We start from the raw sequence: 27,448 nt of genomic DNA, 5'->3' as shown, positions 1-27,448 counted from the left end.
CTGGCTAAAATAGCTAAAGACATATACCTGACATCAACTCTAATGATATAAAAATGGCATCACAGACAAAGTTATTAGCATGTTGAAGAAGTTTAACAATGCTATATGCATTATGATCTGTTACTTGTTGCGCTAAAACCTCCAACCAAAAAGTTGAAGCTGCAGCAACATCAGCCAAAGATATAGCAGGTCTAAGTAAATTGCCTGAACATAAATAAGCTTTTCTTAAAAAAGATTCAATCTTCCTATCCAAAGGATCTTTAAACGAAGTGCTATCTGCCGTAGGAATAGCAGTACGTTTAGCAAGGGTAGAGATAGCTCCATCGACCTTAGGGATTTTATCCCAAAACTCCAATCTATCAGATGGCACAGGGTACAATTTCTTAAACCTTGGAGAAGGAGTAAATGAAGTACCCAAACTATCCCATTCCCTAGCAATCACATCTGAGATAGCATCAGGAACTGGAAAAACTTCCGGGATTAATACATGAGGCTTATAAACCGAATTTAAACGTTTAGCAGTTTTAGTATCAGGAGGACTGGATTCCTCCATATCTAATGCAATCAAAACTTCTTTTAGTAATGAACGAATAAACTCCATTTTAAATAAATATGAGGATTTATCAGAATCAATATCTGTAGTAGAATCTTCTGAACCAGAAAAAAACCTCATCAGAATCAGATAAGATCAGAATGATGACGGTCACCTACAAATTCATCTGAAATGTGAGAAGTTTTGAAAGACCTTTTACGTTTATTGGAAGGAGGAATAACAGACAGAGCCTTCCTAATAGAATTAGAAACAAATTCTTTTACATTAACAGGAACATCCTGAACGTTAGATGTTGAAGGAACAACAACAGGTAAAGGATTATTACTAATGGAGACACAATCAGCATTGGAAAGTTTATCATGGCAGCTTTCACAAACTACAGCTGGAGGAACAATAACCACAAGTTTACAACATATGCACTTAACTTTGGTAGAACCAGCATCAGGCAACGTCTGTTCATTAGTGGATTTTGATCCAGGGTCGGGATGAGACATCTTGCAATATGTAATAGAAAAAACAACATATAAAGCAAAATTATCAAATTCCTTAAATGACAGTTTCAGGAATGGGAAAGAATACAAAAAAATAAGCTTCTAGCAACCAGAAGCAATGAAGAGAAATGTTTAAATAATGTGAGTAAAAGAGACGCCCCATTTTTGGAATACGCATGCGTAATAGAATACAACTTCCGGTGTAAAATTACTGCGCCGGAAGTGCCGAAAATTTTTAGCACCAAAAAAAGAACGCGCCAAAAAATAACGAAATAAAAAGAAACATTTCCCGCCCCCGCGAGCTTAACAGCACGCAGGAAAAATGGCCAAATTAAAAAATTTTCAAGGTAAGAAAAAAATAATTAAATGCATTATCCCAATAATGAAACTGACAGTCTGAAGATAAGGAATACCGTTTATCCTGAATCAAGGCAAATATAAGTTTATAGACATATATTTAGAACTTTACATATAAAGTGCCCAACCATAGCGTAGAGTGTCACAAAAAATAAGACATACTTACCCCAGGACACTCCTCTACATTAAGCAGATAGCCAAACCAGTACTGAAACGAGAATCAGTAGAGGTAATGGTATATAAGGGTATATCGTCGATCTGAAAAGGTAGGTAGGAGAAGAAATCTCTACGACCGATAACAGAGAGCCTATGAAAAAGATCCCCTAGAGGTAGACCATTGTTCTCGAATAGGCAATACTCTCTTCACATCCCTCTGACATTCGCTGCACTCTGAGAGGAAAACCGGGCTTCAACCTGTTGCGAAGCGCATATCAACGTAGAATCTAAGCACAAACTTACTTCACCACCTCCACGGGATTCAAAGTTTGTAAAACTGAATTGTGGGTGTGGTGAGGGGTGTATTTATAGGCATTTTAAGGTTTGGGAAACTTTGCCCCTCCTGGTAGGAATGTATATCCCATACGTCACTAGCTCATGGACTCTTGCTAATTACATGAAAGAAATACCCTTAATGACCAAGGACGTTCCTGACATGTCCTCTGGGGTTTGAAGCTCTGGAAGTGATTTTGATTGCTTCTAGATGCTTTTAAGGTATTGCAGTGATGCCTCGATATTGAGACATCACTGCAATACCTTTTTTATCTACTGATGCAGAGAGGGCCACTGCATTGGCCAGCGATGGTGCCGATCGTTGGTGGGTGGGAGCAGCTGCAGGGAGGTGGGTGGGTGGCTCATCGCTGGGGGATATACGCCAGAGAGTACGGGATCGCGCATAAGGGCGGGATGGGGAGCATGCACGGGGGCAGGAACGGGTGAGACCGCTACACTATGGTACAATATAATACAATAATATGCAGGGAGAGGGTAATCTGAGCGAAGGATCCGCTCAAACAGTATTGCAGTGATGCATCAATGTTGAGGCATCCTGCAATACTGTTCCTGACTGCTGGGCTCCATTTTAATCGCTCCCATGGAGCGATCACTTCCGGTTTGACTCCACGTGGAGCCCAGCAGTCAGGCAGAGCATCAGAAGCCATCGGGCAGGCTTCTGATGCTCTTTAAGTGTGCTAAGTGCCTTGGTGGGTCGAGGCACTTAGTAAAATCACACACATACATATAAATAATAAAAAAACATGTATTTTTAATAAAAAGCCCCATATAGCCCCCCTCCCCCGTGTGGCTTCAAAGATGGCGATGCCCAGTGCATCATGGGGCTTCTGGGGGTGTCCCTAGCCTGCCTCATCATATTGGGCAGGCTGGGGTCATCCAATCTGAGCTTGCTCTACAATTTAATTTATAAAAATAAACTAACCCATTTGTCTGATCATGTCAATATTAGTAAATATTGACACTGATCAGTGTGGATCTCCCTCCCTCTCCTCACTTGCGTTTTTGTTGGAGAAAGAGAGAGATCTGTGTTGAGTGAGAGAGATATTTATTTAGTTATATCAGTTTAAAAATTAAAAAACAAAGGTTTTTTTCCAAGCCATTAACCCCTAGCTTGCCAGTGATCACTACAAATCACTGGCTCTTGCAAAAAAGCACTTTTTTGCTCTGTGCATTTTTTTAGGGGTTAATTTTTTTTAGTATTTTTTTGTGAGACCCAAAGGCTCTTTGGGTGCCGGGTAGCGATGGGTCGCCCACCCGCCTCCCTGCTAAAGCTCCCACCCACCAACGATCGGCACCATCACTACCAGTACATAGAGGGCCACGGAGTGGCTCTCTCTGCATCGGTGTGTAAAAATATGGTATTGCAGGAAGCCTAAATATTGAGGCATCACTGCAATACCATGAAAGGATTGATTCCACTGCTTGAAACCCCAGAGGACGTGCCAGGAAAGTCCTTGGTTGTTAAGGGTATTTTTTTTCTTTTTCAATATACGATGATTCCACAGATTTCATCCTTGTGGGATTACGCCTCCTGGTCAGCAGGAGAAGGCAAAGAGCACCACAGCAGAGCTGTATAAATAGCTCCTCCCTTCCCTCCCAACCCAGTCATTCTCTTTGCCTGTGTTAGTGATAGGAAGAGGCAAAGTGAGGTGTTAATTATAGATTCTTCAATCAAGTGTTTATTATTTTTACAAATGGTGCCACAGTGTACTATTTTGTTCTGGGGTGTAGCCTAGACCAGATCAGTCTCTTCAGTACAAAGTGAAGCATTTGGTGGCTTTAAAGCAATGGGAACTTGTGGGACATTATTCTCACTGTGCCTCCCATACATGTTTTGCTGCCCTACCTGCAAAAGTCTGAGGGAATAGAGTGACTCAGCACTTTTTGTTATTTTCACAGGCCAATGTGAGGAGAACTTGAGAGCCTCGCAAGCCGGGTGGACTGCCTTATTGCCGGGCAGGGTTTTCAGGTAAGTACTGAATTTTGTTTTTCTGGAGTGGGTTCACAGAAATATTTGGCACTATATATTTTTAAATATTTATGGATAACTGTATCCCTAAGAGAGGGTAAGTTATTGGGCAGTTGCTGCTAGGACGTGAGAGTGGCTCTATGTTATTTTTGACTAAAAACTTCTGCCATGATCTCTGTTCCCTTCGGCTTGTATTTAAAGGTGGCAGCTGACTGGGCGGTTTAGTCTGTTTCAGCATGATTATACATGTTTAGTACATGTCCCAACTCCTTACGTCTGGCAATACTACAGTTCACAGCCATAGGGGAGGTTTATATTTGTTCGGCATGTTACGGTGAAGCCTGCATGCTGCGTGTCCCAGCTCCCATCAGCGTACACTTCTACATTAACGGCTGACAGGGAGGTTTATTCCTCTTCAGTATGGAGGAGTTAAGTTAAATACATGTCCTTGCTCACCATGGCTTCCAATCCTAAGATTCGAAGCCGCTTGCAAGGGTTATTTTTATTAAACACAACTGGGTAATGCATGAATATTTCATGTCTCTGTTCCCGACGGCTTCCACTGCTAAATGTAGCAGCCGACAGGGAAGGCTATGCTAATGTCTTTAACGGCTTTAAGAAACTAGATTTAGCAGCCGATATAGGAGTTTGTGATGTCTGACTGGTGCATGTCTCTGCTCCCGTCGGCTTCCGATATTAAATTAGCAACCGACGGGGAGGTTTATTCTGTACTACGATGTTATGCATGACTAAATTTCCCTTCCCCATATGGCTTATAATGCAGAAATTTGCAGCCGACGGAGTTTTGTAGTGACTCATCATGACAACTGTTATGGTTGGTGCAGACTTCGTTCCCTACGGCTTGCAATAAGCAGCACCTTAAGAATATTTCTCCCTGCTCCTAACGGCCTACATTACTTAACTGGCAGCCGATGGGGAGGGTTATTCTCTTCAATCTGAAGGGTTAGGTATGCTTGGTGCTTTTCGCTCCCTATGTCTTATTCAGCCGACAGGGAGATTTATGATATTTATAACCGAGTCTTATCTCGCGTTTTCGAGGTTCCCAACGGCTTGTTTTAATTTGTAGCCTACTGGGAGGTTTTGTTTATTTCTTTATTTGCCATTTTGAATGTTAGCTCTCCCAACGGCTTCATTTTGTATATACTTTAAGCCGCCCGGGAGATTTGGTGAGTTACGCCCACGATGGGCGGGGCTTAGTTTCGCGCTTTTGTTTGCGCGCCTTTTTAGTCCCGGAAGAGGTCTTCTCTGCTTGTTCAGCAGAGAGACTTTTGATGACAATTTCCTTTTTAGGTTCTTGGGAAAACAGCTGTCTGGGGGATGCCTTCTTTGCTGCGTCAGTTGTAAATAGCAGCAGGGCAGCTTCACAAGCACAAATGCACTTAAGAGTGTTTTTATTCACCGGATCCTACTATTTATTGGTGTTCAATCCGGTTGCGTGCAGACTCTTCTAGGTTTAGCTGCAGTCTGGAAATTCTTTATTATACATTCAATAAAGCGTTGCACATAACATTTAAAGATACAGTTTCATATGTTTTTGATATATCTTTTGCAGTCACAGTAAGAGTGAATAGGGTTGTGACTTGAACTTTATAGTTTATACTAATGTGGACTGGTGTCCCACAAGGGACTAGTGGTAAACTTTGCTGCTTTAACGGCTGAAGGTGTGAAATCCAGCTGCGGCTATGTGTTACACACAGCGAGTCCACTTTCACTGGTGGGTTACAAATAACCTCACTTAAAACCATGATTTGCATGCTATTCCCCTTTAAAAGCATGCATGATTTTTAAGTTCCCCATGTATTACGAGATATCCTTTTTTATAGTCAGTATTGTCTCAGAAGCTACAAGTAGTGTTCTGACAATGTTTAATATTTTCTGTTGTCCTAAGACCTTAGCGTCTATTTACCAGGTGTCTTGCTCTTCATCCACAACCCCCTTTGATTTTTTGAGAGTGTTGTTAGTTTCTCCCTTGCTGCTGGGAAAGCGCTGGGGGAACTATACTGTTCAGTGAAGCAAGTTTCTTTCACAGTAGCTGCTCACGGGTGGAAGAGCCAGATAGATTGCTCAGCATACTGATTCAGCCTCGCATATGACTTTGTGGCTGAGCTCTGTAGCAACCCAGGGGTTGCAGGTTCATTCCCCGGCAGGGTCCACTCAGTCTTTCATCCTTACGAGGTTGATAAAATGAGCTGTGCCTTGAGACCCTTACGGGGGATTAGCCGCGCGTTACAAGTACCCAATACCTATGTACACATACATACTTGATGTAGCTATGTGATCTACTATACCCTTAGAGGATAGTTGGATTTTAATTTTAGGGTATATGAGTCCAGCTGACTCCTCTTTTTTATCGACATAGAGGGAGACTATCTGATCCACTCGGAGTCCCACCCACTCTTGGATCAGGGGTGTACAATCCAAGGAGCCTGCTGCTGTTTCCAAGTCAGCATGGAGGCTTTGCACCCAGCCCAGGACCGGATAAGAGGAGAGGCGTTCTTCCTTTGCATAAGAGACCTCTCTTCCACTCTCCTTTCCAGGAGTAATCAGTTCCGTTCCAAAACTGGAACAGGGGCTGGGGTCTTATTCAAATTTGTTTTGAAATTCCCATAAGGGAAGGAACCCTCAGGCCTCTTTAGACCTCAGAAGTCTAAACATGTCTCTCTGTGTTTCATTGTGGCAACAGTGGATCTAAGGATGTATAGCTGCATGTGTCTATCCACAGAGATCTTCTCAAGTTTCTGAGGTTTACCTTTCTGGACTCTCTTTTTCAGTTTGTGGCTCTTCCTTTTGGTCTGCCACGGCACCCATAATTTTCACTAAGGTTCTATGGTCTGGCGGTACTACGACCGCGGGGCATTACGGTGGCACCTTATCTGGACGATATTATATCCAGACTGCATCTCTTCACCTAACCAGGTTCCATTCTGACCTTGTTCTATCTTCCTGAGAACTCACGGGTGGAAGGTAATTCTGAGGAAGAGTTTGTTTATTCCACAGATGGTGTCTCTGATCGACTCTGTGCCCATGGAAATTTTTCTGACGCTGGTCAGAAAGTCTAAGATTCTGAATACTTGTCGAGCCCTTCAGTTTACTCCTCGTCATTCAGTGGCTCAGTCCCTGGAGGTACTCGGATTGATGGTGGCGACAATGGATTTCATACTGTTTGCTCGGTTTCATTTCAGGCCTCTGCAGCTAAGTATGCTCAGACAGTGAAATGGAGATTATACAGATTTGTTCCATTGCATATCTCTAGACAGGAGATGAGGGATTTTCTTCCATGGTGGTTGTCTCTGGATCGTATGTCCCAGGGGACATGCTTTCATAGTTCTTCATGGGTGTTTGTGACAACGGATGCCAGCTTTTTGGGCTGGGGAGCAGTCTGGAACTTTTTAGAGGCTCAGGGAGTATGGACTCAGGCAGAGTCTCTCCTTCCCCTCCATATTCTAGGACTGAGGACGATTTTCATTGCGTTTTGGGCTTGGCCTCAGTTGGCTTCGGTCCAATTCATTAGATTCCGGTCACAGTAGTGGGAACTCCATCTGGAAGTAATTTCCAAGACGATTCTCCGATGCAGTCGGCCGGTGTTGGATATCATGGTATCTCGTCAAATTGTCGAGCTTCCTATCTATGGGTCCAGGTCCAGGGATTCCAGGCTGCACTGATAAATGCTTTTGGCTGTTTCTTGGTCTTTCAGCCTCGCATATCTCTCTTCCCCGTTTGCGTTCTTTTCTCGGGTTCTTGCTCGAATTGCTCCTCCTGCGTGGCTTCGCAAGTTTGGTATGCAGATCTGGTGGACAATGACGTCTTTGCCGTCTTGGAAGTTTCCATTTAGGAGGCACCTTTGCATTCAGGTTCCCTTCCGTCTCTCAGTTCTGTTCTCTTTGCAGCTGACTGTTTGGAGATTGCATGCTTACTTTTATCTAAGCGGGGTTTTTCTGATTCTGTAATAATCATTTTAATTCAGGTTCTTTAGCCTGTTTCTAGAAATATTTACCATAAGCTATGGCGTAGATATTTTTATGGTGTGAATCTATGAGTTACTCATGGGGTACAGTTTGGATTCCCAGGATTTTATCTTTCTGATTTTCTCTTTTCTCCAAGATGAATTGGCAAAGGGGTTTTCCGCAGGATCTTTAAAAGGATTTTCCTTTTTCTGCTTTATCTATTTGTGACACATGCATTTGGCAGGTGTCCCAGATGTTCCATCTTTTTGTCAGGCTGTGCCTAGGATCAGGCCTGTATTTAGACCGTTTGCTCCTCCTTGGAGTTTTCATTTTGTTCTTGGAATTACTCACGGTGTTCCGTTTGAACCTAGGTCTTCCATAGATATTCCGTTATTATCTTGGAAAGTTATCTTTTTGGTTACTATGGCTTCTGCAGACGTGTCTGTGCTTTTGGCATTACAATATTTTCCTTATCTTATTTTTCATTTGGATACGGTGGTGTTCCGTGCAAAGCTTGATTTTCTTCCCAGTTGTTTCAAACAAGACTGTTTCTCAGGAGATGGTTGTTCCTTTTTTGTGTCCTAATCCTTCTTTTAGGAAGGATCGTCTGTTACATGATTAGACGTAGTCCGTGCTTTAAAGTTCTGCTTTCAAGCGCCTAAGGATTTTAACCAATCATCTTTTTTTGAGCGTTTGTTGTTTTTTCTAGGAGCCGTAGGGGTCCGAAAGCTACGACTACCTCTCTTTCTTTTTGCTTGAGGAGTATCATCAGTTTTGTATATTAAACTGCTGAATAGCAGTCTCCTGAATAAATTATGGCTCTTTCCACTAGGGCTGTTGTTTCCGCTTGGGCTTTCAGGAATGATGTTTCTGTTGATCAGATTTGCATGGTTGCAACAATTGTTGATGTTTTTGCCTCAGCTGGGGCTGTTTTGGGGAGAATGGTTCTGCTAGCAGTGGTGCCTTTCGTTTAGGTTCCCTGTCTTATCCTTCCCGTTTCATCCGTGTACTATAGCTTTGGTATTGTATCCCACAAGTAAAGATGAAATCCGTGGACTCATCGTATCTTGAAAAGGAAATTTATGCTTACCTGATAAATTTATTTCTTTTTCGATAAGATGAGTCCACGGCTCGCCCTGTTCCATGAGACAAGTTTTTATATTTTTGTTAAACTTCAGACACCTCTGCACCTTGACTTTTCCTTTCTCTTCCTAACTTTGGTCGAATGACTGGAGTGGGAGGGAAGGGAGGAGCTATTTATACAGCTCTGCTGTGGTGCTCTTTGCCTCCTCCTGCTGACCAGGAGGAGTAATCCCACAAGTAAGGATGAAATCCGTGGACTCGTCGTATTGAAAAAGAAATAAATTTATCAGGTAAGCATACATTTCCTTTTGTAGGACGTTCATGGCACGTCCCCGGTCACCAAGGGGTTAAATAAAATATTCAACTGTACTTATTTAATTAGTTTTCTATATTTCTCCTGCTGTGTTAATGAATTTAACATTTAGTTATTTCATTAAAAAGGCTAATTTAATACATAATAATTTATAGCATTTTGTAAAATGAATGTTTGTAGCAGAACCAAACCATATTTTCAAGCTTGAGGAGGTCTGTCCAATAATACATTTGTGGGTGTTGTGCCTGTTATCCAATGAGCAATAGATTTTTAAGTATCAGCCTATTAGAATCCTGTATTTCCCTATAGGTTTATAATTAAAGGGATAGTCTAGACAAAAATAAACCTTCATGATTCAGATAGGGCATGTAATTTTAAACAACTTTCCAACTTACTTTTATCATCCAATGTGCTTTGTTCTCTTGGTATTCTTAGTTGAAAACTAAACTTAGGTAGGCTCATATAATTTCTAAGTCCTTGAAGGCCGCCTCTTATCACATGTTGTTTTTATTTGCTTTTCACAGCAGGGGAGTGCTAGTTAATGTGAGCCATACAGATAACATTGTGTTCATGCTTGTGGCTTGTAGCAAACAGCACTAATTGGCTTAAATACAAGTCAATAGATAATAAATAAAAAGTCATGTGATCAGGGGGCTGTCTGCAGATGCTTAGATACAACCCATTTGTATTTAATATTAGTGTGAAGCTGCTATTTTCTCCAGTAATAAATATCACTTAGCTTATGGCCCTGTTGTATCAGTCTCATCACTGATCTAATGATAAATATCTTGTGATCTGCATATTATTTTATTTCTAATGAGGTTATTTTATAATACATTTCTTATTTCTATTAGCTGCACCTGTTTATCATCAGAACGTTTATCCCACTGATCTGTGACTGATTCTTGTTGTTAGTAAAGACCTTAGTAAGTGTATTCTGCACCTTCAGCTGCTGCTGTCACATGATCACAGACTTAAAGCGACAGTGTCCTGTAAATTTGTTTTTCCCTTAAAAGAACAAGAAAACCTCAAATGTTTCTCATCATTTAAATAGAACAAATAATTTTTAACAACTTTCCAACTGACTTCCTTTATAATATTTTCTTCATTCTCTAGGTATCCTTTATTGATGCAGCAGCAATGCACTACTGGGAGCTAGCTGAGCACATAAGGTGAGCCAATGACAAGAGGCTTGTATGTGCCACTAATCAGCAGCTAGCGCACCATAGTGCATTATATGCTTTGTCACAAAGGTCCCCAAGGGAATAAAGCAGATTTGATAATAGAAGGAAATTGGAAAGTTGTTTAAATTTGAATAATAAAAGTGTAATTGTGACTTTGCTGTCCCTTTAATGTGTTTCTAATGACTTGTTTTACTGGTGTATAAAATAGTATAAAGTGTATGGGAAATTTCTCCTTTAGCTTTATTTTTATATAAAATAACTGTTTGCTGTCTGTAATTTATTTTCATTATTAAATTGTACACAGCCTTTTAAATGACCTGAGGCTCCGGCCCCTACTTAGCATATGCAGGAGATCACATTATATAAACATATGAGTCTGTTATTGGCTGATAGCTGTCACATGGTACAGGAGTCTGTTATTGGCTGATAGCTGTCACATGGTACAGGAGTCTATTATTGGCTGATAGCTGTCACATGGTACAGGAGTCTGTTATTGGCTGATAGCTGTCACATGGTACAGGAGTCTGTTATTGGCTGATAGCTGTCACATGGTACAGGTGCAGAACTACATTTATCAGAAAACAATCTACTGCTCTTTTAAATTCATAGTAAGTTTTATTGCATTGTATTTTTATTATGCATCTGTGGTTTTGTATTTCTATATTTTATGGTCCTTTTAAATGGACTGAATTTGCCAAAAGAACATCTCATTATATTATCACTCTATCAGCTAGATTTAGAGTTTGGCGGTAGCCGTGAAAACGAGCGTTAGAGGCTCCTAACGCTGGTTTTAGGCTACCGCCGGTATTTTGAGTCACTGAAAATAGGGTCTAACGCTCACTTTTCAGCCGCGACTTTTCCATACCGCAGATCCCCTTACGTCAATTGCGTATCCTATCTTTTCAATGGGATCTTCCTAACGCCGGTATTTAGAGTCGTTTCTGAAGTGAGCGTTAGAGCTCTAACGACAAAACTCCAGCCGCAGAAAAAAAGCAGGAGTTAAGAGCTTTCTGGGCTAACGCCGGTTCATAAAGCTCTTAACTACTGTACCCTAAAGTACACTAACACCCATAAACTACCTATGTACCCCTAAACCGAGGTCCCCCCCACATCGCCGCCACTCGATTAAAATTTTTTAACCCCTAATCTGCCGACCGCCACCTACGTTATACTTATGTACCCCTAATCTGCTGCCCCTAACACCGCCGACCCCTATATTATATTTATTAACCCCTAACCTGCCCCCCACAACGTCGCCGCCAGCTACTTACAATAATTAACCCCTAATCTGCCGACCGCAAAGCGCCGCCACCTACGTTATCCTTATGTACCCCTAATCTGCTCCCCCTAACACCGCCGACCCCTATATTATATTTATTAACCCCTAATCTGCCCCCCTCAACGTCGCCGACACCTGCCTACACTTATTAACCCCTAATCTGCCGAGCGGACCGCACCGCTACTATAATAAAGTTATTAACCCCTAATCCGCCTCACTAACCCTATCATAAATAGTATTAACCCCTAATCTGCCCTCCCTAACATCGCCGACACCTGACTTCAATTATTAACCCCTAATCTGACGACCGGAGCTCACCGCTATTCTAATAAATGGATTAACCCCTAAAGCTAAGTCTAACACTAACACTAACACCCCCCTAACTTAAATATAATTTACATCTAACGAAATTAATTATCTCTTATTAAATAAATTATTCCTATTTAAAGCTAAATACTTACCTGTAAAAGAAATCCTAATATAGCTACAATATAAATTATAATTACATTGTAGCTATTTTAGGATTAATATTTATTTTACAGGCAACTTTGTAATTATTTTAACCAGGTACAATAGCTATTAAATAGTTAAGAACTATTTAATAGCTACCTAGTTAAAATAATAACAAAATTACCTGTAAAATAAATCCTAACCTAAGTTATAATTAAACCTAACACTACCCTATCAATAAATTAATTAAATAAAATACCTACAATTACCTACAATAAAACCTAACACTACACTATCCATAAATAAATTAAATACAATAGCTACAAATAACTACAATTACATAAACTAACTAAAGTACAAAAAAATAAAAAAGAACTAAGTTACAAAAAAAAAAAAAATATTTACAAACATCTGAAAAATATTACAACAATTTTAAACTAATTACACCTACTCTAAGCCCCCTAATAAAATAACAAAGACCCCCAAAATAAAAAAATTCCCTACCCTATTCTAAATTAATAGAGTTAAAAGCTCTTTTACCTTACCAGCCCTGAACAGGACCCTTTGCGGGGCATGCCCCAAGAAAATCAGCTCTTTTGCCTGTAAAAAAAAACATACAATACCCCCCCCCAACATTACAACCCACCACCCACATACCCCTAATCTAACCCAAACCCCCCTTAAATAAACCTAACACTAAGCCCCTGAAGATCTTCCTACCTTGTCTTCACCTCAACAGGTATCACCGATCCGTCCTGGCATCCGGTGCTGAAGAGGTCCAGAAGAGGCTCCAAAGTCTTCCTCCTATCCGGCAAGAAGAGGACATCTGGACCGGCAAACATCTTCTTCCAAGCGGCATCTTCAATCTTCTTCCATCCGGTGCGGAGCGGGTCCATCTTGAAGCAGCCGACGCGGATCCATCCTCTTCTTCCGGTGTCTCCCGACGAATGACGGTTCCTTTAAGGGACGTCATCCAAGATGGCGTCCCTCGAATTCCGATTGGCTGATAGGATTCTATCAGCCAATCGGAATTAAGGTAGGAATATTCTGATTGGCTGATGGAATCAGCCAATCAGAATCAAGTTCAATCCGATTGGCTGATCCAATCAGCCAATCAGATTGAGCTCGCATTCTATTGGCTGTTCCGATCAGCCAATAGAATGCGAGCTCAATCTGATTGGCTGATTGGATCGGCCAATCGGATTGAACTTGATTCTGATTGGCTGATTCCATCAGCCAATCAGAATATTCCTACCTTAATTCCGATTGGCTGATAGAATCCTATCAGCCAATCGGAATTCGAGGGACGCCATCTTGGATGACGTCCCTTAAAGGAACCGTCATTCGTCGGGAGACACCGGAAGAAGAGGATGGATCCGCGTCGGCTGCTTCAAGATGTACCCGCTCCGCACCGGATGGAAGAAGATTGAAGATGCCGCTTGGAAGAAGATGTTTGCCGGTCCGGATGTCCTCTTCTTGCCGGATAGGAGGAAGACTTTGGAGCCTCTTCTGGACCTCTTCAGCACCGGATGCCAGGACGGATCGGTGAACCTGGATGGTGAAGACAAGGTCGGAAGATCTTCAGGGGCTAGTGTTAGGTTTATTTAAGGGGGGTTTGGGTTAGATTAGGGGTATGTGGGTGGTGGGTTGTAATGTTGGGGGGGGGGGGTATTGTATGTTTTTTTTTACAGGCAAAAGAGCTGATTTTCTTGGGGCATGCCCCGCAAAGGGCCCTGTTCAGGGCTGGTAAGGTAAAAGAGCTTTTAACTCTATTAATTTAGAATAGGGTAGGGAATTTTTTTATTTTGGGGGTCTTTGTTATTTTATTAGGGGGCTTAGAGTAGGTGTAATTAGTTTAAAATTGTTGTAATATTTTTCTGATGTTTGTAAATATTTTTTTATTTTTTGTAACTTAGTTCTTTTTTATTTTTTGTACTTTAGTTAGTTTATGTAATTGTAGTTATTTGTAGCTATTGTATTTAATTAATTTATTGACAGTGTAGTGTTAGGTTTTATTGTAGGTAATTGTAGGTATTTTATTTAATTAATTTATTGATAGGGTAGTGTTAGGTTTAATTATAACTTAGGTTAGGATTTATTTTACAGGTAATTTTGTTATTATTTTAACTAGGTAGCTATTAAATAGTTCTTAACTATTTAATAGCTATTGTACCTGGTTAAAATAATTACAAAGTTGCCTGTAAAATAAATATTATTCCTAAAATAGCTACAATGTAATTATAATTTATATTGTAGCTATATTAGGATTTCTTTTACAGGTAAGTATTTAGCTTTAAATAGGAATAATTTATTTAATAAGAGATAATTAATTTCGTTAGATGTAAATTATATTTAAGTTAGGGGGGTGTTAGTGTTAGTGTTAGACTTAGCTTTATGGGTTAATCCATTTATTAGAATAGCGGTGAGCTCCGGTCGTCAGATTAGGGGTTAATAATTGAAGTTAGGTGTCGGCGATGTTAGGGAGGGCAGATTAGGGGTTAATACTATTTATGATAGGGTTAGTGAGGCGGATTAGGGGTTAATAACTTTATTATAGTAGCGCTCAGGTCCGCTCGGCAGATTAGGGGTTAATTATTGTAAATAGCTGGCGGCGACGTTGTGGGGGGGCAGGTTAGGGGTTAATAAATATAATATAGAGGTCGGCGGTGTTAGGGGCAGCAGATTAGGGGTACATAGGGATAATGTAAGTTGCGGCGGTTTACGGAGCGGAAGATTAGGGGTTAATAATATAATGCAGGGGTCAGCGATAGCGGGGGCGGCAGATTAGGGGTTAATAAGTGTAAGGTTAGGGGTGTTTAGACTCGGGGTACATGTTAGAGTGTTAGGTGCAGACGTAGGAAGTGTTTCCCCATAGGAAACAATGGGGCTGCGTTAGGAGCTGAACGCGGCTTTTTTGCAGGTGTTAGGTTTTTTTTCAGCTCAAACAGCCCCATTGTTTCCTATGGGAGAATCGTGCACGAGCACGTTTTTGAGGCTGGCCGCGTCCGTAAGCAACTCTGGTATCGAGAGTTGCATTTGCGGTAAAAATGCTCTACGCTCCTTTTTTGGAGCCTAACGCAGCATTTTTTTGAACTCTCGATACCAGAGTTAATTTTATGGTGCGGCCAGAAAAAAGCCCGCGGAGCGTTAACAGCCCTTTTACCGCCAAACTCCAAATCTAGGCCTATGTAAGCACAAATTATTTTTTTAACTCTATCCAAGAAAACAATTGCAATTAACATTTTAGTGCCTATCTCTCCCACACACCCTTGCAGTGTGATTTAAGTAAACTGAATATTGACCAAGAGAAGTTAAAGGACTGAGGGTGGAGCACATGACAAAATGTCTGACAGTGAGAATTAGTAGGAAGTACAATACCAATACTGCAGTATCCAATTCAACCTATATTTAAACAACTGATATTTAACATTTCTTTCAGGAGAAAATCTTGTTCATATAAATGATAGAAAACAAAGAATATAATATATTTGTAAAGTTGTGATATGGCCCCACTTAAATAGATTTTCTACCATTATGTTGTATAGATCTTGGAAGATTCATATTTAAAGGGACACTGAACCCAATTTTTTTCTTTCGTGATTTAGATAGAGCATGCAATTTTAAGCAGCTTTCTAATTTACTCCTATTATCAATTTTTCTTCATTCTCTTGCTATCTTAATTTGAAAAAGAAGGCATTTAAACTTTTTTTTTGGGTTCAGAACTCTGGACAGCAGTTTTTGATTGGTGGATGAATTTATCCACCAATCAGCAAGGACAACCTAGGTTGTTCACCAAAAATTGGCCGGCATCTAAACTTACATTCTTGCATTTCAAATAAAGATACAAAGAGAATGAAGAAAAATTGTTAATAGGAGTAAATTAGAAAGTTGCTTAAAATGTCATGCTCTGTCTGAATCACGAAAGAAAAAATTTGGGTTCAGTGTCCCTTTAAGGGGTAATTATAAGACTCACAGAGCTAACTGTACTAAATGCTTGTGCTGAATCAATAGCACATATGTAATAACCTAAACAGCTGATCTGTATCACATGAATTGTTATGTGTGCCTTTAATTATACCATACGTACAGCTAATCAGAACCATTATTTATTATTATCTGTCTAAACCATTTAATATACTTTTTACAGACACGGCCAGAGCACTGAGAGATATCCGGTATTGATGTAACTGGAGTGAATAAGGGAACCTTCTTCCTGAGCACAGACATTGGAGCCTGTTATCAGCATGAACTCAGATGTGCTAGGTGAGTAAAATAGATATTATGCTGACTTTAATTACTGGGAAATAGAATAGATCACTCATTAAACAAATATAAACTATTATATTTATATGGAAATGCAAGTAGATGTATCAGCGCCACAGTATAAATATAGGACTAACAGAGATGAAAGTAGTCTGTAGTCTACGATGTGGGGAAAAGGCCCCAATAACAAAACACTTACTTTAAAAAACCGCAATCCATATGAGGTAAGTAGCCGCTATGTCTGGATAGAGCAATGCTCACTAGGCCTCCTGCAGTGAAATCCCAGGGGATGGCACAGGATCCAGAGGATCCAGTAGAAGTGTTGCCCCTAAAGTATGGTAGATCACCTTTCCAGCAGTGTCCTCACTTGTTTTCTTGCATGATGAGCACTTGAAAATTCTCAGTGTAGCCCTACCCCCAGTGTGATATGGAAGTTGATAGCTTTAAAACTTAGGTGTGATATTCTGACCTTGATTTTGTTATGAACCTCAACTGCAGTTATGGTTCCTAGTGACCTCTGCTGTAGGATATGTTGCTGTGATCAGCTCCTGTTGAATTAATGGAGTAGCAGAGACGCGTGTCAGTCACAATACTTTCTGTTTGTTCCTATACAGCTGGTGTCAGGAACCAGATATAGTTATAATTCCATATGAACATAAATCCCAGGTAGTGAAGGTTAAGAAGTTTTGCCGAAGAGGATTTAAACAATTCCAGGTTGTTTTGCACAGCCACTCACAGTGTGATGCTACAATTACTATAATAAGTCATTTGTCTAAGATTTAAAGCACAAGTAATTTAATCTTAAATTCTACTAACTTTGAGTTTGGATATTGACAAGTTAACCCAGAGTTAGTCCATGGCCCTCCCTGTTTTTGGACAGCTTTTATATAACCCCTCAGGCACCTCTGCACCTTGTGTTATTTCCTTTCTCTCCTTTTCCTTCGGTCGAATGACTGGGGGTTGTGGGAAGGGAAGTGATACTTAACAGCTTTGCTGTGGTGCTCTTTGCCTCCTCCTGCTGGCCAGGAGTGATATTCCCATTAGTAATTGATGACGATCCGTGGACTCACCATGTCAAGAAATAAATAAATTTATCAGGTAAGCATAAATTTTGTTTTTGTAAAGCTTCCGGGAATCTTCACAGTCGTCTTGTCTACAAGCTGCCTAATATTGTATATGGACTCTATGTGTTCTATATTGATTTTTTTAAGTGAATTTTTTAACTGATTTCATGATTTATGCATATTATATCAGATGCTCATTTTGTGTTTTTTTACCTATGTACTTATCTAAAGTTGGTATTATATATTCAGTCTTTAAGGCTATATATATATATATATATATATATATATATATATATATATATATATATATATATATATATATATATATATATATATATATATATATATATGTATATTAATTTATTGTGTTATAGTGCAGGGATTACCCTCTTTTTGCTTATTATATTTATATCTGCATCTTTAAGAACATTTGAGTCAGTGACAGTAATAAAAAAGGAGCAACCCCCATTTTTCTAAGGAGTAGGGTAAAAAATACTACTCCCCCTCTGTCCTATTAGACAGAACAACAACTGCCTAACTGCACCCCCAGACCTGGTTCATTACTCAGAACACCTGCACCTTCCCCTGCCCTGACCTCTCTCATGGAACACCCACAACTCCCCCAGTGTTCCCCACCTCAGAACCACCACTGATTTGTGTGCTTAATTTTACAGTGAGTATTATTAAACTAATAAAGTTTTTGGCTGTTTATATAAATAGAACAACCACAGCCGAAAGCTAAAGATTATCATAAGTTAACTGCTTCTTACCCTCTTAAAACAACTCACACTGATGATTAGTCTGAGATGATTAAGACATCATGTTCTCACCCAACTGGTTAAGCATGAGCCGGGCAGCGCTGTATGTGCAGTTGCTTGTGCAATCTTAAATGAGGATGGTGGATGCCACCTCTCTTGCCCAGAATACAGATGTACTTGTTCCCTGGCTGAGAACATTATTCACACGCACCTTGTTTAATGTGGCCCTATAACTTGTTGTCATCAGTAATCAGTAATTCTGATTATTATAGCCTTGGTGCATAAATAATCTAGATTTTATTAAAGACAGGAGGCAAATATTTTATGTAGAATCTTTACTGACAGCTACAAAACGGCAGCAAAGAACAAGTAACATAGAAACAAAAACAACCATTCAGCAACGAGCAGATAATATAATCCCCAGCAACAGTAAATATCTTCCTCTCTTCGCTCCTGAACAGAAGAAAGTTCTCAACATAAACAAGAGAAGGGCACCAAGAATCCATCGCAGATCTGACTGACGTCTGTGACAAAATGGAAGGTAGAAGGCCTTTTACACTGAAAAAATGAACAAAGAGAGTGGTAACACTGCCACTAAAAAGAAAAAACCTGAAGAAAAAACAAAGGTGAACATGAACAAAATTCACATTAAATCCTTTTTTTGGGGGGGGGGGGGGGAAGGGAAGAGGAAGGAAAATATTCACCTCCTGTCTTTAATAAAATCTAGATTTATGCACCATGGCTATAATAATCTGAATTTTATAGCAAGACAGGAGGCTTCATATTTTAAGCATTTTTAACGCCCAGAAAGGACAGACTGGAATGCGTGAGAAACTGGTTTGAAATAGAACTGAGAAAAAGTAGAGGCAGAAGACCAATCTGTCGCTGACTGTAAATCCTGAAGATTGCAACCGGACAGAAAGGCACTGGAAGCCGCAGCCCCTTTGACAGAGTGGGCCCCAAAAGAGGAAGAAACTCCTGCCTCCGACATAAGCCATCAAACCCATCTCACCAGGGTAGGGTAAGAGACAGGACGATGGGGAGGAACAAAAGAAATCGGGAGAGGACCCAAAATGGATCCACGAAGACTCTCAGTTTTGGACAAATATACTTTAAGGCACAAGGCCAAACAAAGTTGGGGATCTGACAGAAAATAAGGATAAAACAAAGATTTCGAGGATGACTTAGTCCTGAAATGGAAAAGGAAATTCCTTCAGGGGAAAAAGAGATGGAATGAACATCCAGGGCCCTGATGTCAGAGACCCGACGAAAATAAATCAAACAAAGCAACGTGGTCAATTTTGCAGATAACTGCTTAAGGGAAAGCAAAGAGTTATCAGGCCAATCTCTAAGTAAAGATGAAACCAGATTGACATTCCAAAGGCTCGAATAATGAGATTGGGGAGGATTCTTAAGACGAATGGCCTTAAGAAGATGACAAACTAAAGGGTGTTTGCCAGCAGGGACACTTTCAAAGGGAAGATGACCCACTGAAATGGCCGAACGAAAAAGATTAATCATGCGGTAAGCCTTACCCTGCGAAAAATGTTATTTGAGAAAGTTTATAATCATGGGAGGAGAGGAAGAAAAGGGATCGACATCCCCTCCCAATGCACCAACGAAACTAGACTGCCCAGGCTGAAGCATAAGATTTCCTAGTACCTGGAGCCCAAGATTCACTCAAGAGGAAGGGAGCCTCTCACGAAAGGCCCTCGGAGGACCAGGATCCCCTGAAATCTTCCAAGACAGAAGATTCAGACCTTGGATTAAGAGAGGATGTGGGAGATCCTGGGCATCCACAAGGAGATTGGGAAGTAGACAAGGGGGGGCTGAACACATCTGCAGAAGGGGAGCAAACCAAGATTGGGCTGGCCACCAAGGAGTGATCAACGTCAGAAGACATTGAAAATGTTGTACACTCAAAATAGTCCTTGCAATAAGAGCAAAAGGAGGGAAGGCGTAAACCCAGAGGGGAGGCCAAACTTGCAGAAAAGCATCCACTCCTTCGCTGTCTGGGTCTGGGAGACAGCTGCAAAATCTTGGTAACTGGTGGTTGGTTCGAGATGCGAAAAGATCCACTGAAAGAGGTCCAAAGATGCGATTGATCTCTAGAAAAACTTGACGGTTCAGCATCCAGTCGCTGGAATCTTTCTAGTGACGAGAAAACCAGTCCGCTGTTAGATTGGAAACGCCCAGGATAAATTGGTCACGAACAGAAATCCTGAGTTCCAAACAAAAATGATAAAAATGGGACGTTAAGTCTGACAAAGCTTTCAAGCAAGTCCCACCTAGTCGGTTGATATAATGGACAGCCGAAAAATTGTCCATATGTAACAGAATGCAGCAAACTGTCATATTTTTCGAAAAACTGAGAACGGCAAAGGAGCCGGCTAATAATTCCAAGCAATTTATGTGAAGGTTGGATTCCTTCACTGTCCAAGGGCTGCCGGTAGAGGATGTGCCACAAGAGGTACCCCAACCTAAAAGGCTCGCATCGGAAGAAAGGATGAAATCCGGGGAAGATCTGAAAACCGCTCTGCTATTCCAGGCCTCCATGTGTTGCAGCCACCAAGACATCTCCAATCGAACTTCGTTCATCAGAAATATCTGTTGTTGGTAGGAATGGGACTCCTGAAAACATTGGATCTTGAGATGCTGCATGGCACGGTAGTGAAGGGGAGCCGGAAATATGGCCTGGATCAAAGAGGATAGGAGTCCAATGATCCTCATCAATTGGCGGATGGAGGTGGAAGCGGCTCTTAGAGCTGATTGAATCTCTGCTTTGATATGATCTATCTTCTCTTGTGTAATTAGATGACCAAGGGTAGCGTTTATGGAGAATCCCAGAAACTATACAAGCTGTAGAGGGGAAAGGCTCAACTTCTCTACGTTGATTACAAAACCCAGAGGAGAGAGGACATTTCTTGAAGCTGAGAGAGCAACAGGTCTTTGTCTTGAGCCATCTGAAGAATATCATACAGGTATACCACTAGACGAAATCCTCGAGCCCTGAGGCAGGCTAACACCGGTTTGGGGCTGAGTTGAATCTGAAAGGGAGACAGCTGAACTGCCATAGGTGGCCTGCCCATCTGAACTGAAGAAACTTCTGACATGGAGGGGTCACCAGCACAGTTAAATAAGCATCCTTCATGTCCAAACTAACCATCCAATCGTTCAGACGGAGAAGGTCTCTCAGCATATGGATGCCATCTTGAAGTTGCGATATACTACAAAAAAGTTGAGGTCCCTCAAGTTGATGACAGGACAAAAACCTCCTGACTTTTTTGAGATCAGGAAGAGATTGCTCAGGAAACCTGGAGGGGAGTTCTGAGAGACAAGTTCTATAGCTCCTTTTGAGAGGAGGGACAAGACTTCTTCTTTGATAAGGTTCTGTCCATCCACAGACAGGTGTTAGGGATTGGGGAGATGGGACTGGAAGGGAGGGCAAATTAATTCTGTGACAAAACCCTGAACGGTTTGGAGAACCCCGGGATCTGCAGTCAGACAACCAATTTTGGAAAAAATGGGCGAGGCTGCCCACAAACAAGTGGGAAGAAGGATGGGCACTCACCTTGGTTGACATTAGGAAGGGCCGAAGCAATTTGTGGGGCCGATTGTCTGGGTCCCGCAGGTCTAGCTCTGAACGGGAACATGGCTCTGTGATATCTCGGTGGATATTGTGGTTGGTAATATCCCGGTGGGTACTTAGGTTGAGGTCCATGAACTAGCATTGGCCAAAATTTTGGCGGCCGGGCAGACGACCTCTGTATCTGCTGGCACTGGCAAAAACCCTCCGGGGTTGGAAAACCTTCCTGAGAGTGGCCTGAATTTTGTCAATCGATGTAAAAGTTGAAACATAATGTCTCATAATAGTGAGAAAGGGGTCTCCAAATTATAGGCCTTTGGCTTGAGAGACTGCCTCTTCCGTTGCTAGAACAACCAATTTGGGGTCAATGCGTAGTAACGCAGCTCTGCGTCTTTCACTGGAGATAGCCGCATTGGTGTTACTCAGTAAATAAAAAGCTCTAAAAGCCCAATCTCTGACCATGGAAGGATCCAAAGAGGAACCAGAAAGATAAGCCTCATCAGCAAGAAGAAGAATCTGAGCTAAAGGGCCAGAAATTTCCAGGTGTTTATCCTGAGCCCCATGAAGAGATATTTCCAGTCTCTTCCTTGGATCCTTACCTTTCCTAGTCAGGTTACTAGTTTAGGGTCAAATTCAGGGGGTGGTAGATTCTCTGCCCAGGAGCGAAGGTCTACAACATTCTGCTCTGAGGAGAGCCCTGACCTCTCGATCTAAAGGTTAACAAAGACGTCTCTAAAGGAACCTAGACAGATGAGGAGGGAAAGTGGGGGTGTCTGATATGTTTGGGATTAAAAATGGGATTCCCAGCGGGATCCAAAAGATCCCCATCTGCATCTTCATCTGTATGAGTCCTCCCAGAGATGTCCTGAGTATGGGCTATAGGGGGATCTCCCATCAGAGGGACTGCCTGAATCCCAATCGGGTTCCGGGCAAAAATCCTTCTGATCCAGATCCCTCAAATCAAAAAGTTCAAAGTCTGTGTCGACTTCCCTGATTAAAATCCTCAGGGTTAAGGATTATTTTACCCCGATTTACCTCCGGGATAAGGTTCTAATGCCCCTATTGGCTTTGCTCGGGGGAGGGCTTTCTTTTTGCGTCCTGGGTCTTTCCCTTTTTTAGAGGGAGGAATAGATTGGGAACGCCACAGTCTTTTACGGTCTTGAGGGCACTCTTCCTCTGAATCAGAGGAAAGTGAGGAATTCTCAGGAGATTTGTGTCTAACTGGAATTTCAGGGGAGGGGCAGAAGTGGAGGGTTGATCCCTCTGCGCCAAGGCCTGTTGCACTGTAAGATTAATAAGATCCAAAACTTCCTCTTTAGTAAAAGAGGTCTTATCTGAGGACTCCATATTGAACCTGCAATTGCAGAAAAAAGGACTATATTAATAAATAAAAAATAAAAAATATTAGATAGCATGATAAAACATCATGCATAAAAAATACAGAAAAATAATTTATTAAAATTAATATCTAAGAAAAAGGTATATGAACTAATAAGGCTATATAGATATGCCTTACTAAAAAGATTGATCTTTTTGAAAACAATCTTTGTTTTGCATCAATGAATTTATGAAATTATAATAAAATAAAGTTATACAGCCTTTAATACCACAAGGCTAATCCTAACTTACAAATTTTACCTCAAAAAAATAATAAAATCTATTAACCATAGTTTCTGCAAAAATGTATTTAAAAAAAAATATTTTGCCTCTGCCTAGTGGCGATAAATCAACAAATTCAGTGGTGGTTAATAGATACTAACACATAAATTTTATATGTGATTTCTAGAAAAACTGTGAAGCCTTGCGCAGCGCGTGCATCATGCTGTTACAATTCAACAGCCTGATGCACATCTGCAGGGGAGGACACACTAGGCCTGAGGCTGACCGCTATCATCAGCAGAAATACCTTAACAGCTGAGAGGATGCCTGCTGACGATGGTGGTAAGAAACGTCTTAATAGGAGAAACAATCCAGAGACACTGAGGTAAGAAGGGAGGAAGAAACCGGAGTCCCCAAGATTCTCATGTGGTGGTAGCGCTAAAGAAAAAGACTGCCACTGTCACACGCACTAAACCACCAATGTACAGTAGTATTGGAATAAAAATGAAACACAAACTATATAAAATATAAAACGTTTAGTTGAAAATGTATGAGGGAAAATTTCCTTATATAAGAGGCAAAATAATATAGGAAAATAATTTTTTTTTTATATAAAAGAGGAAGATATTTACTGTTGCTGTGGGATAATATTATCTGTTTGTTGCTGATTGGTTGTTTTTGTTTCTATGCTATTTGTTCTTTGCTGCTGTTTTGGAAGTCAGTAAAGATTATGCATAAAATATGAAGCCTCCTGTCTTGAAATAAAATTTAGGTTACTATGATGTAGTAATGTTTACATTCTATCTCATCCTTTTTAATTTGTGATTTACAGGTAAGTAAATTTAAAAATACAAAACGGAAGACATTTTTGATTATAAAAAAATTGTTTTTTTATTGAGATGGATTATATTATTAAGTCTTATTTTTCTTTATTCCATTTCTTTTTATGTAGACAAACACGTGAATAGTTCATATCCATCCTTCACTACAGGAAGCATCAAAATGATACCGCAAACTCCAAACGTCTTAGACACTAATGACTATTCACAAACATTGGGGAAATCACAGCAGATATTTAAAGAAGATGGTGAATTGTCAGGAACTGGGCAGCAATCATTATGTACAGAGAGTAATTTAGTCATCAAACAAGAGGACAACATTTATGACTTATCTAGTGAAATTATTATCCCAGAGGATAAACCACACATATTTACTGAGTTTTCAAAACATATTAAAGAAGGGAAAAGTCTACAGTCTAGCCAAATGATTCATACAAATGAGAAACCTTTCAAATCTACAGAATGTGAGAAAAGCTTTAGATGGAAGTCCAATCTACTAGAACACCACAAAATTCACACAGGTGAGAAACCACACACATGTACTGAGTGCGGCAAACGTTTTAGACAAATGGGTAATCTGACAACTCATAAAAAGATTCACACAGGAGAAAAGCCTTTCACATGTACAGAGTGTGGAAAAAGTTTTACACGAATGAATACTCTGAAATATCATGAAAGGATTCACACAGGAGAAAAGTCTTTCACATGTTCAGAGTGTGGGAAAAGTTTTACACAAAAAAGTAGTCTGAAATATCATGAAAGGTTTCACACAGAGGAAAAGCCTTTCGCATGTACAGAGTGTGGAAAAGGTTTTACACACAAGAGTAATCTGAAAAGTCATGAAAGGAGTCACATAGGAGAAAAGCGTTTCACATGTACAGAGTGTGGAAAAGGTTTTACAGAAAAGAGTAGTCTGGAAACTCATGAAAGAATTCACACAGGAGAAAAGCCTTTCACATGTACAGAGTGTGGAAAAGGTTTTACACAAAAGAGTAATCTAAAAAGTCATGAAAGGAGTCACACAGGAGAAAAGCCTTTCACATGTACAGAGTGTGGAAAAGGTTTTACAGAAAAGAGTAATCTGAAATATCATGAAAAGATTCACACAGGAGAAAAGCCTTTCACATGTACAGAGTGTGGGAAAAGTTTTACACAAAAGAGTGATCTGAAAATTCATGAAAGGAGTCACACAGGAGAAAAGCCTTTCACATGTACAGAGTGTGGAAAAGGTTTTACACAAAAGAGTTATCTGAAAAAGCATGAAAGGATTCATACAGGGAAAATTATTTTACATGTACAGAGTGTGGGAGATGTTTTATACAAAAGAGTAATCTGAAAACTGATGAAAGGAGTCACAAGGGAAGAAACCTTTAACATGTTTGGAAAGTAGAAAAAAGGTTTTTATTAAAGTCAGGTATCACACAACACCAAATATTTACACACAAACTTTATATACACAGTATACAAACCTTTTTACAATTATCCTAAAGAGGATAAACTCTTTAAATAGAAGCATCAAAAAAGGATCCTATTGTAAATAATACTTTCTAAATCCCAGTTATACAAGCCTCAGATTGGAAGTGCTCTCCTGCTGTCCTTTGTTCCTCTATATATGTGCACCTCAGTTTCTCTCATATTAATGTGATAGAATCCAAACACCACACAGGAATATACAGATCTGTCCTTATACTGACCAGTTTACACAACCAGTCACCACCAAAGCACCCCCAGTGTTGTTTATTAATATGCCAGTGTTAGAAGTTGTACGTTTTGTTTTACATAGGGGAGGAAATAATTACATTTACAGAATAAAGAGTCTTTACATGAATATAGAGTTAGATAATTATATAAACAAGAACATCAGTCTCAAATGATTGACATCTGGGAGAAATATTTAATGTGCACATCATGTGGATAAACCTTTTCTTATAGTAATAGATGCTTAGCATTGTACATGTTATATACCAGAGGAATTACTGAGGGGGAACTGATTTTATTTAATGAGACACAATATCAGTAACCGGTACATACATGATCATAATCAGTTTAATTTAAATGGCTACTATAAGCTACATGTATACTGGGTATGTAATATGTGTGTCATGTTCTGTAAATTGATATTATGTCTGTTAGATCTTTTCATGTTAGTTAGAAGCCACAAGAACTGATAATAGCACATACTGTATATATAAAGGGAACATTATATATCTGATAAATCCCTTTGTATCAAGAGCACAAGTGTTAGGTATATTTATACCATTGTGTGCATACAGTGGGGCAAAAAAGTATTTAGTCAGCCACCAATTGTGCAAGTTCTCCCACTTAAGAAGATGAGAGAGGCCTGTCATTTTCATCATAGGTATACCTCAACTATGAGAGACAAAATGTGGAAACAAATCCAGACAATCACATTGTCTGATTTGGAAATAATTTATTTGTATATTATGGTGGAAAATAAGTATTTGGTCACCTACAAACAAGCAAGATTTCTGGCTCTCACAGACCTGTATCTTCTTCTTTAAGAGGCTCCTCTGTCCTCCACTCATTACCTGTATTAATGGCACCTGTTTGAACTTGTTATCAGTATAAAAGACACCTGTCCACAACCTCAAACAGTCACACTCCAAACTCCACTATGGTGAAGACCAAAGAGCTGTCGAAGGACACCAGAAACAAAATTGTAGACCTGCACCAGGCTGGAAAGACTGAATCTGCAATAGGCAAGCAGCTTGGTGTGAAGAAATCAACTGTGGGAGCAATAATTAGAAAATGGAAGACATATAAGACCACTGATAATCTCCCTCGATCTGGGGCTCCATGCAAGATCTCACCGGTGGGGTCAAAATGATCACAAGAACGGTGAGAAAACATCCCAGAACCACACGGGGGGACCTAGTGAATGACCTGCAGAGAGCTGAGACCAACGTAACAAAGGCTACCATCAGTAACACACTATGCTGCCAGGGACTCAGATCCTGCAGTGCCAGACGTGTCCCCCTGCTTAAGCCAGTACATGTCCGGGCCGGTCTGAAGTATGCTAGAGAGCATTTGGATGATCCAGACGTGGATTGGGAGAATGTCATATGGTCAGATGAAACCAAAGTAGAACTGTTTGGTAGAAACACAACTCGTCATGTTTGGAGGAGAGAGAATGCTGAGTTGCAACCAAAGAACACCATACCTAC

The 27,448-nt window shown here is 40.3% G+C and overlaps 1 protein-coding gene and 1 pseudogene across 1 annotated transcript in view; one reads left to right on the top strand and one right to left on the bottom strand.

Moving 5' to 3' along the window:
* LOC128659776 (oocyte zinc finger protein XlCOF6-like) overlaps nucleotides 1–26,590 on the top strand; it is a 143,754-nt gene extending 117,164 nt beyond the window's left edge. Inside the window, exon 5 of the mRNA XM_053713351.1 lies at nucleotides 24,764–26,590. Within this exon, the coding sequence (XP_053569326.1) occupies nucleotides 24,764–25,599 (836 nt within the window). The 3' untranslated portion in view covers nucleotides 25,600–26,590. The remainder of the gene's footprint in view (nucleotides 1–24,763) is intronic.
* The window catches only part of LOC128661261 (zinc finger protein 208-like), a 1,066,060-nt pseudogene that overhangs the window by 542,938 nt on the left and 495,674 nt on the right, over nucleotides 1–27,448 (bottom strand).

This window comes from Bombina bombina, chromosome 5, assembly GCF_027579735.1.
Source record: "Bombina bombina isolate aBomBom1 chromosome 5, aBomBom1.pri, whole genome shotgun sequence".
NCBI lineage: Eukaryota > Metazoa > Chordata > Amphibia > Anura > Bombinatoridae > Bombina > Bombina bombina.
The sequence above is the reverse complement of the archived record's forward strand: the minus strand, read 5'-3'. Positions and strand labels throughout refer to the sequence as shown.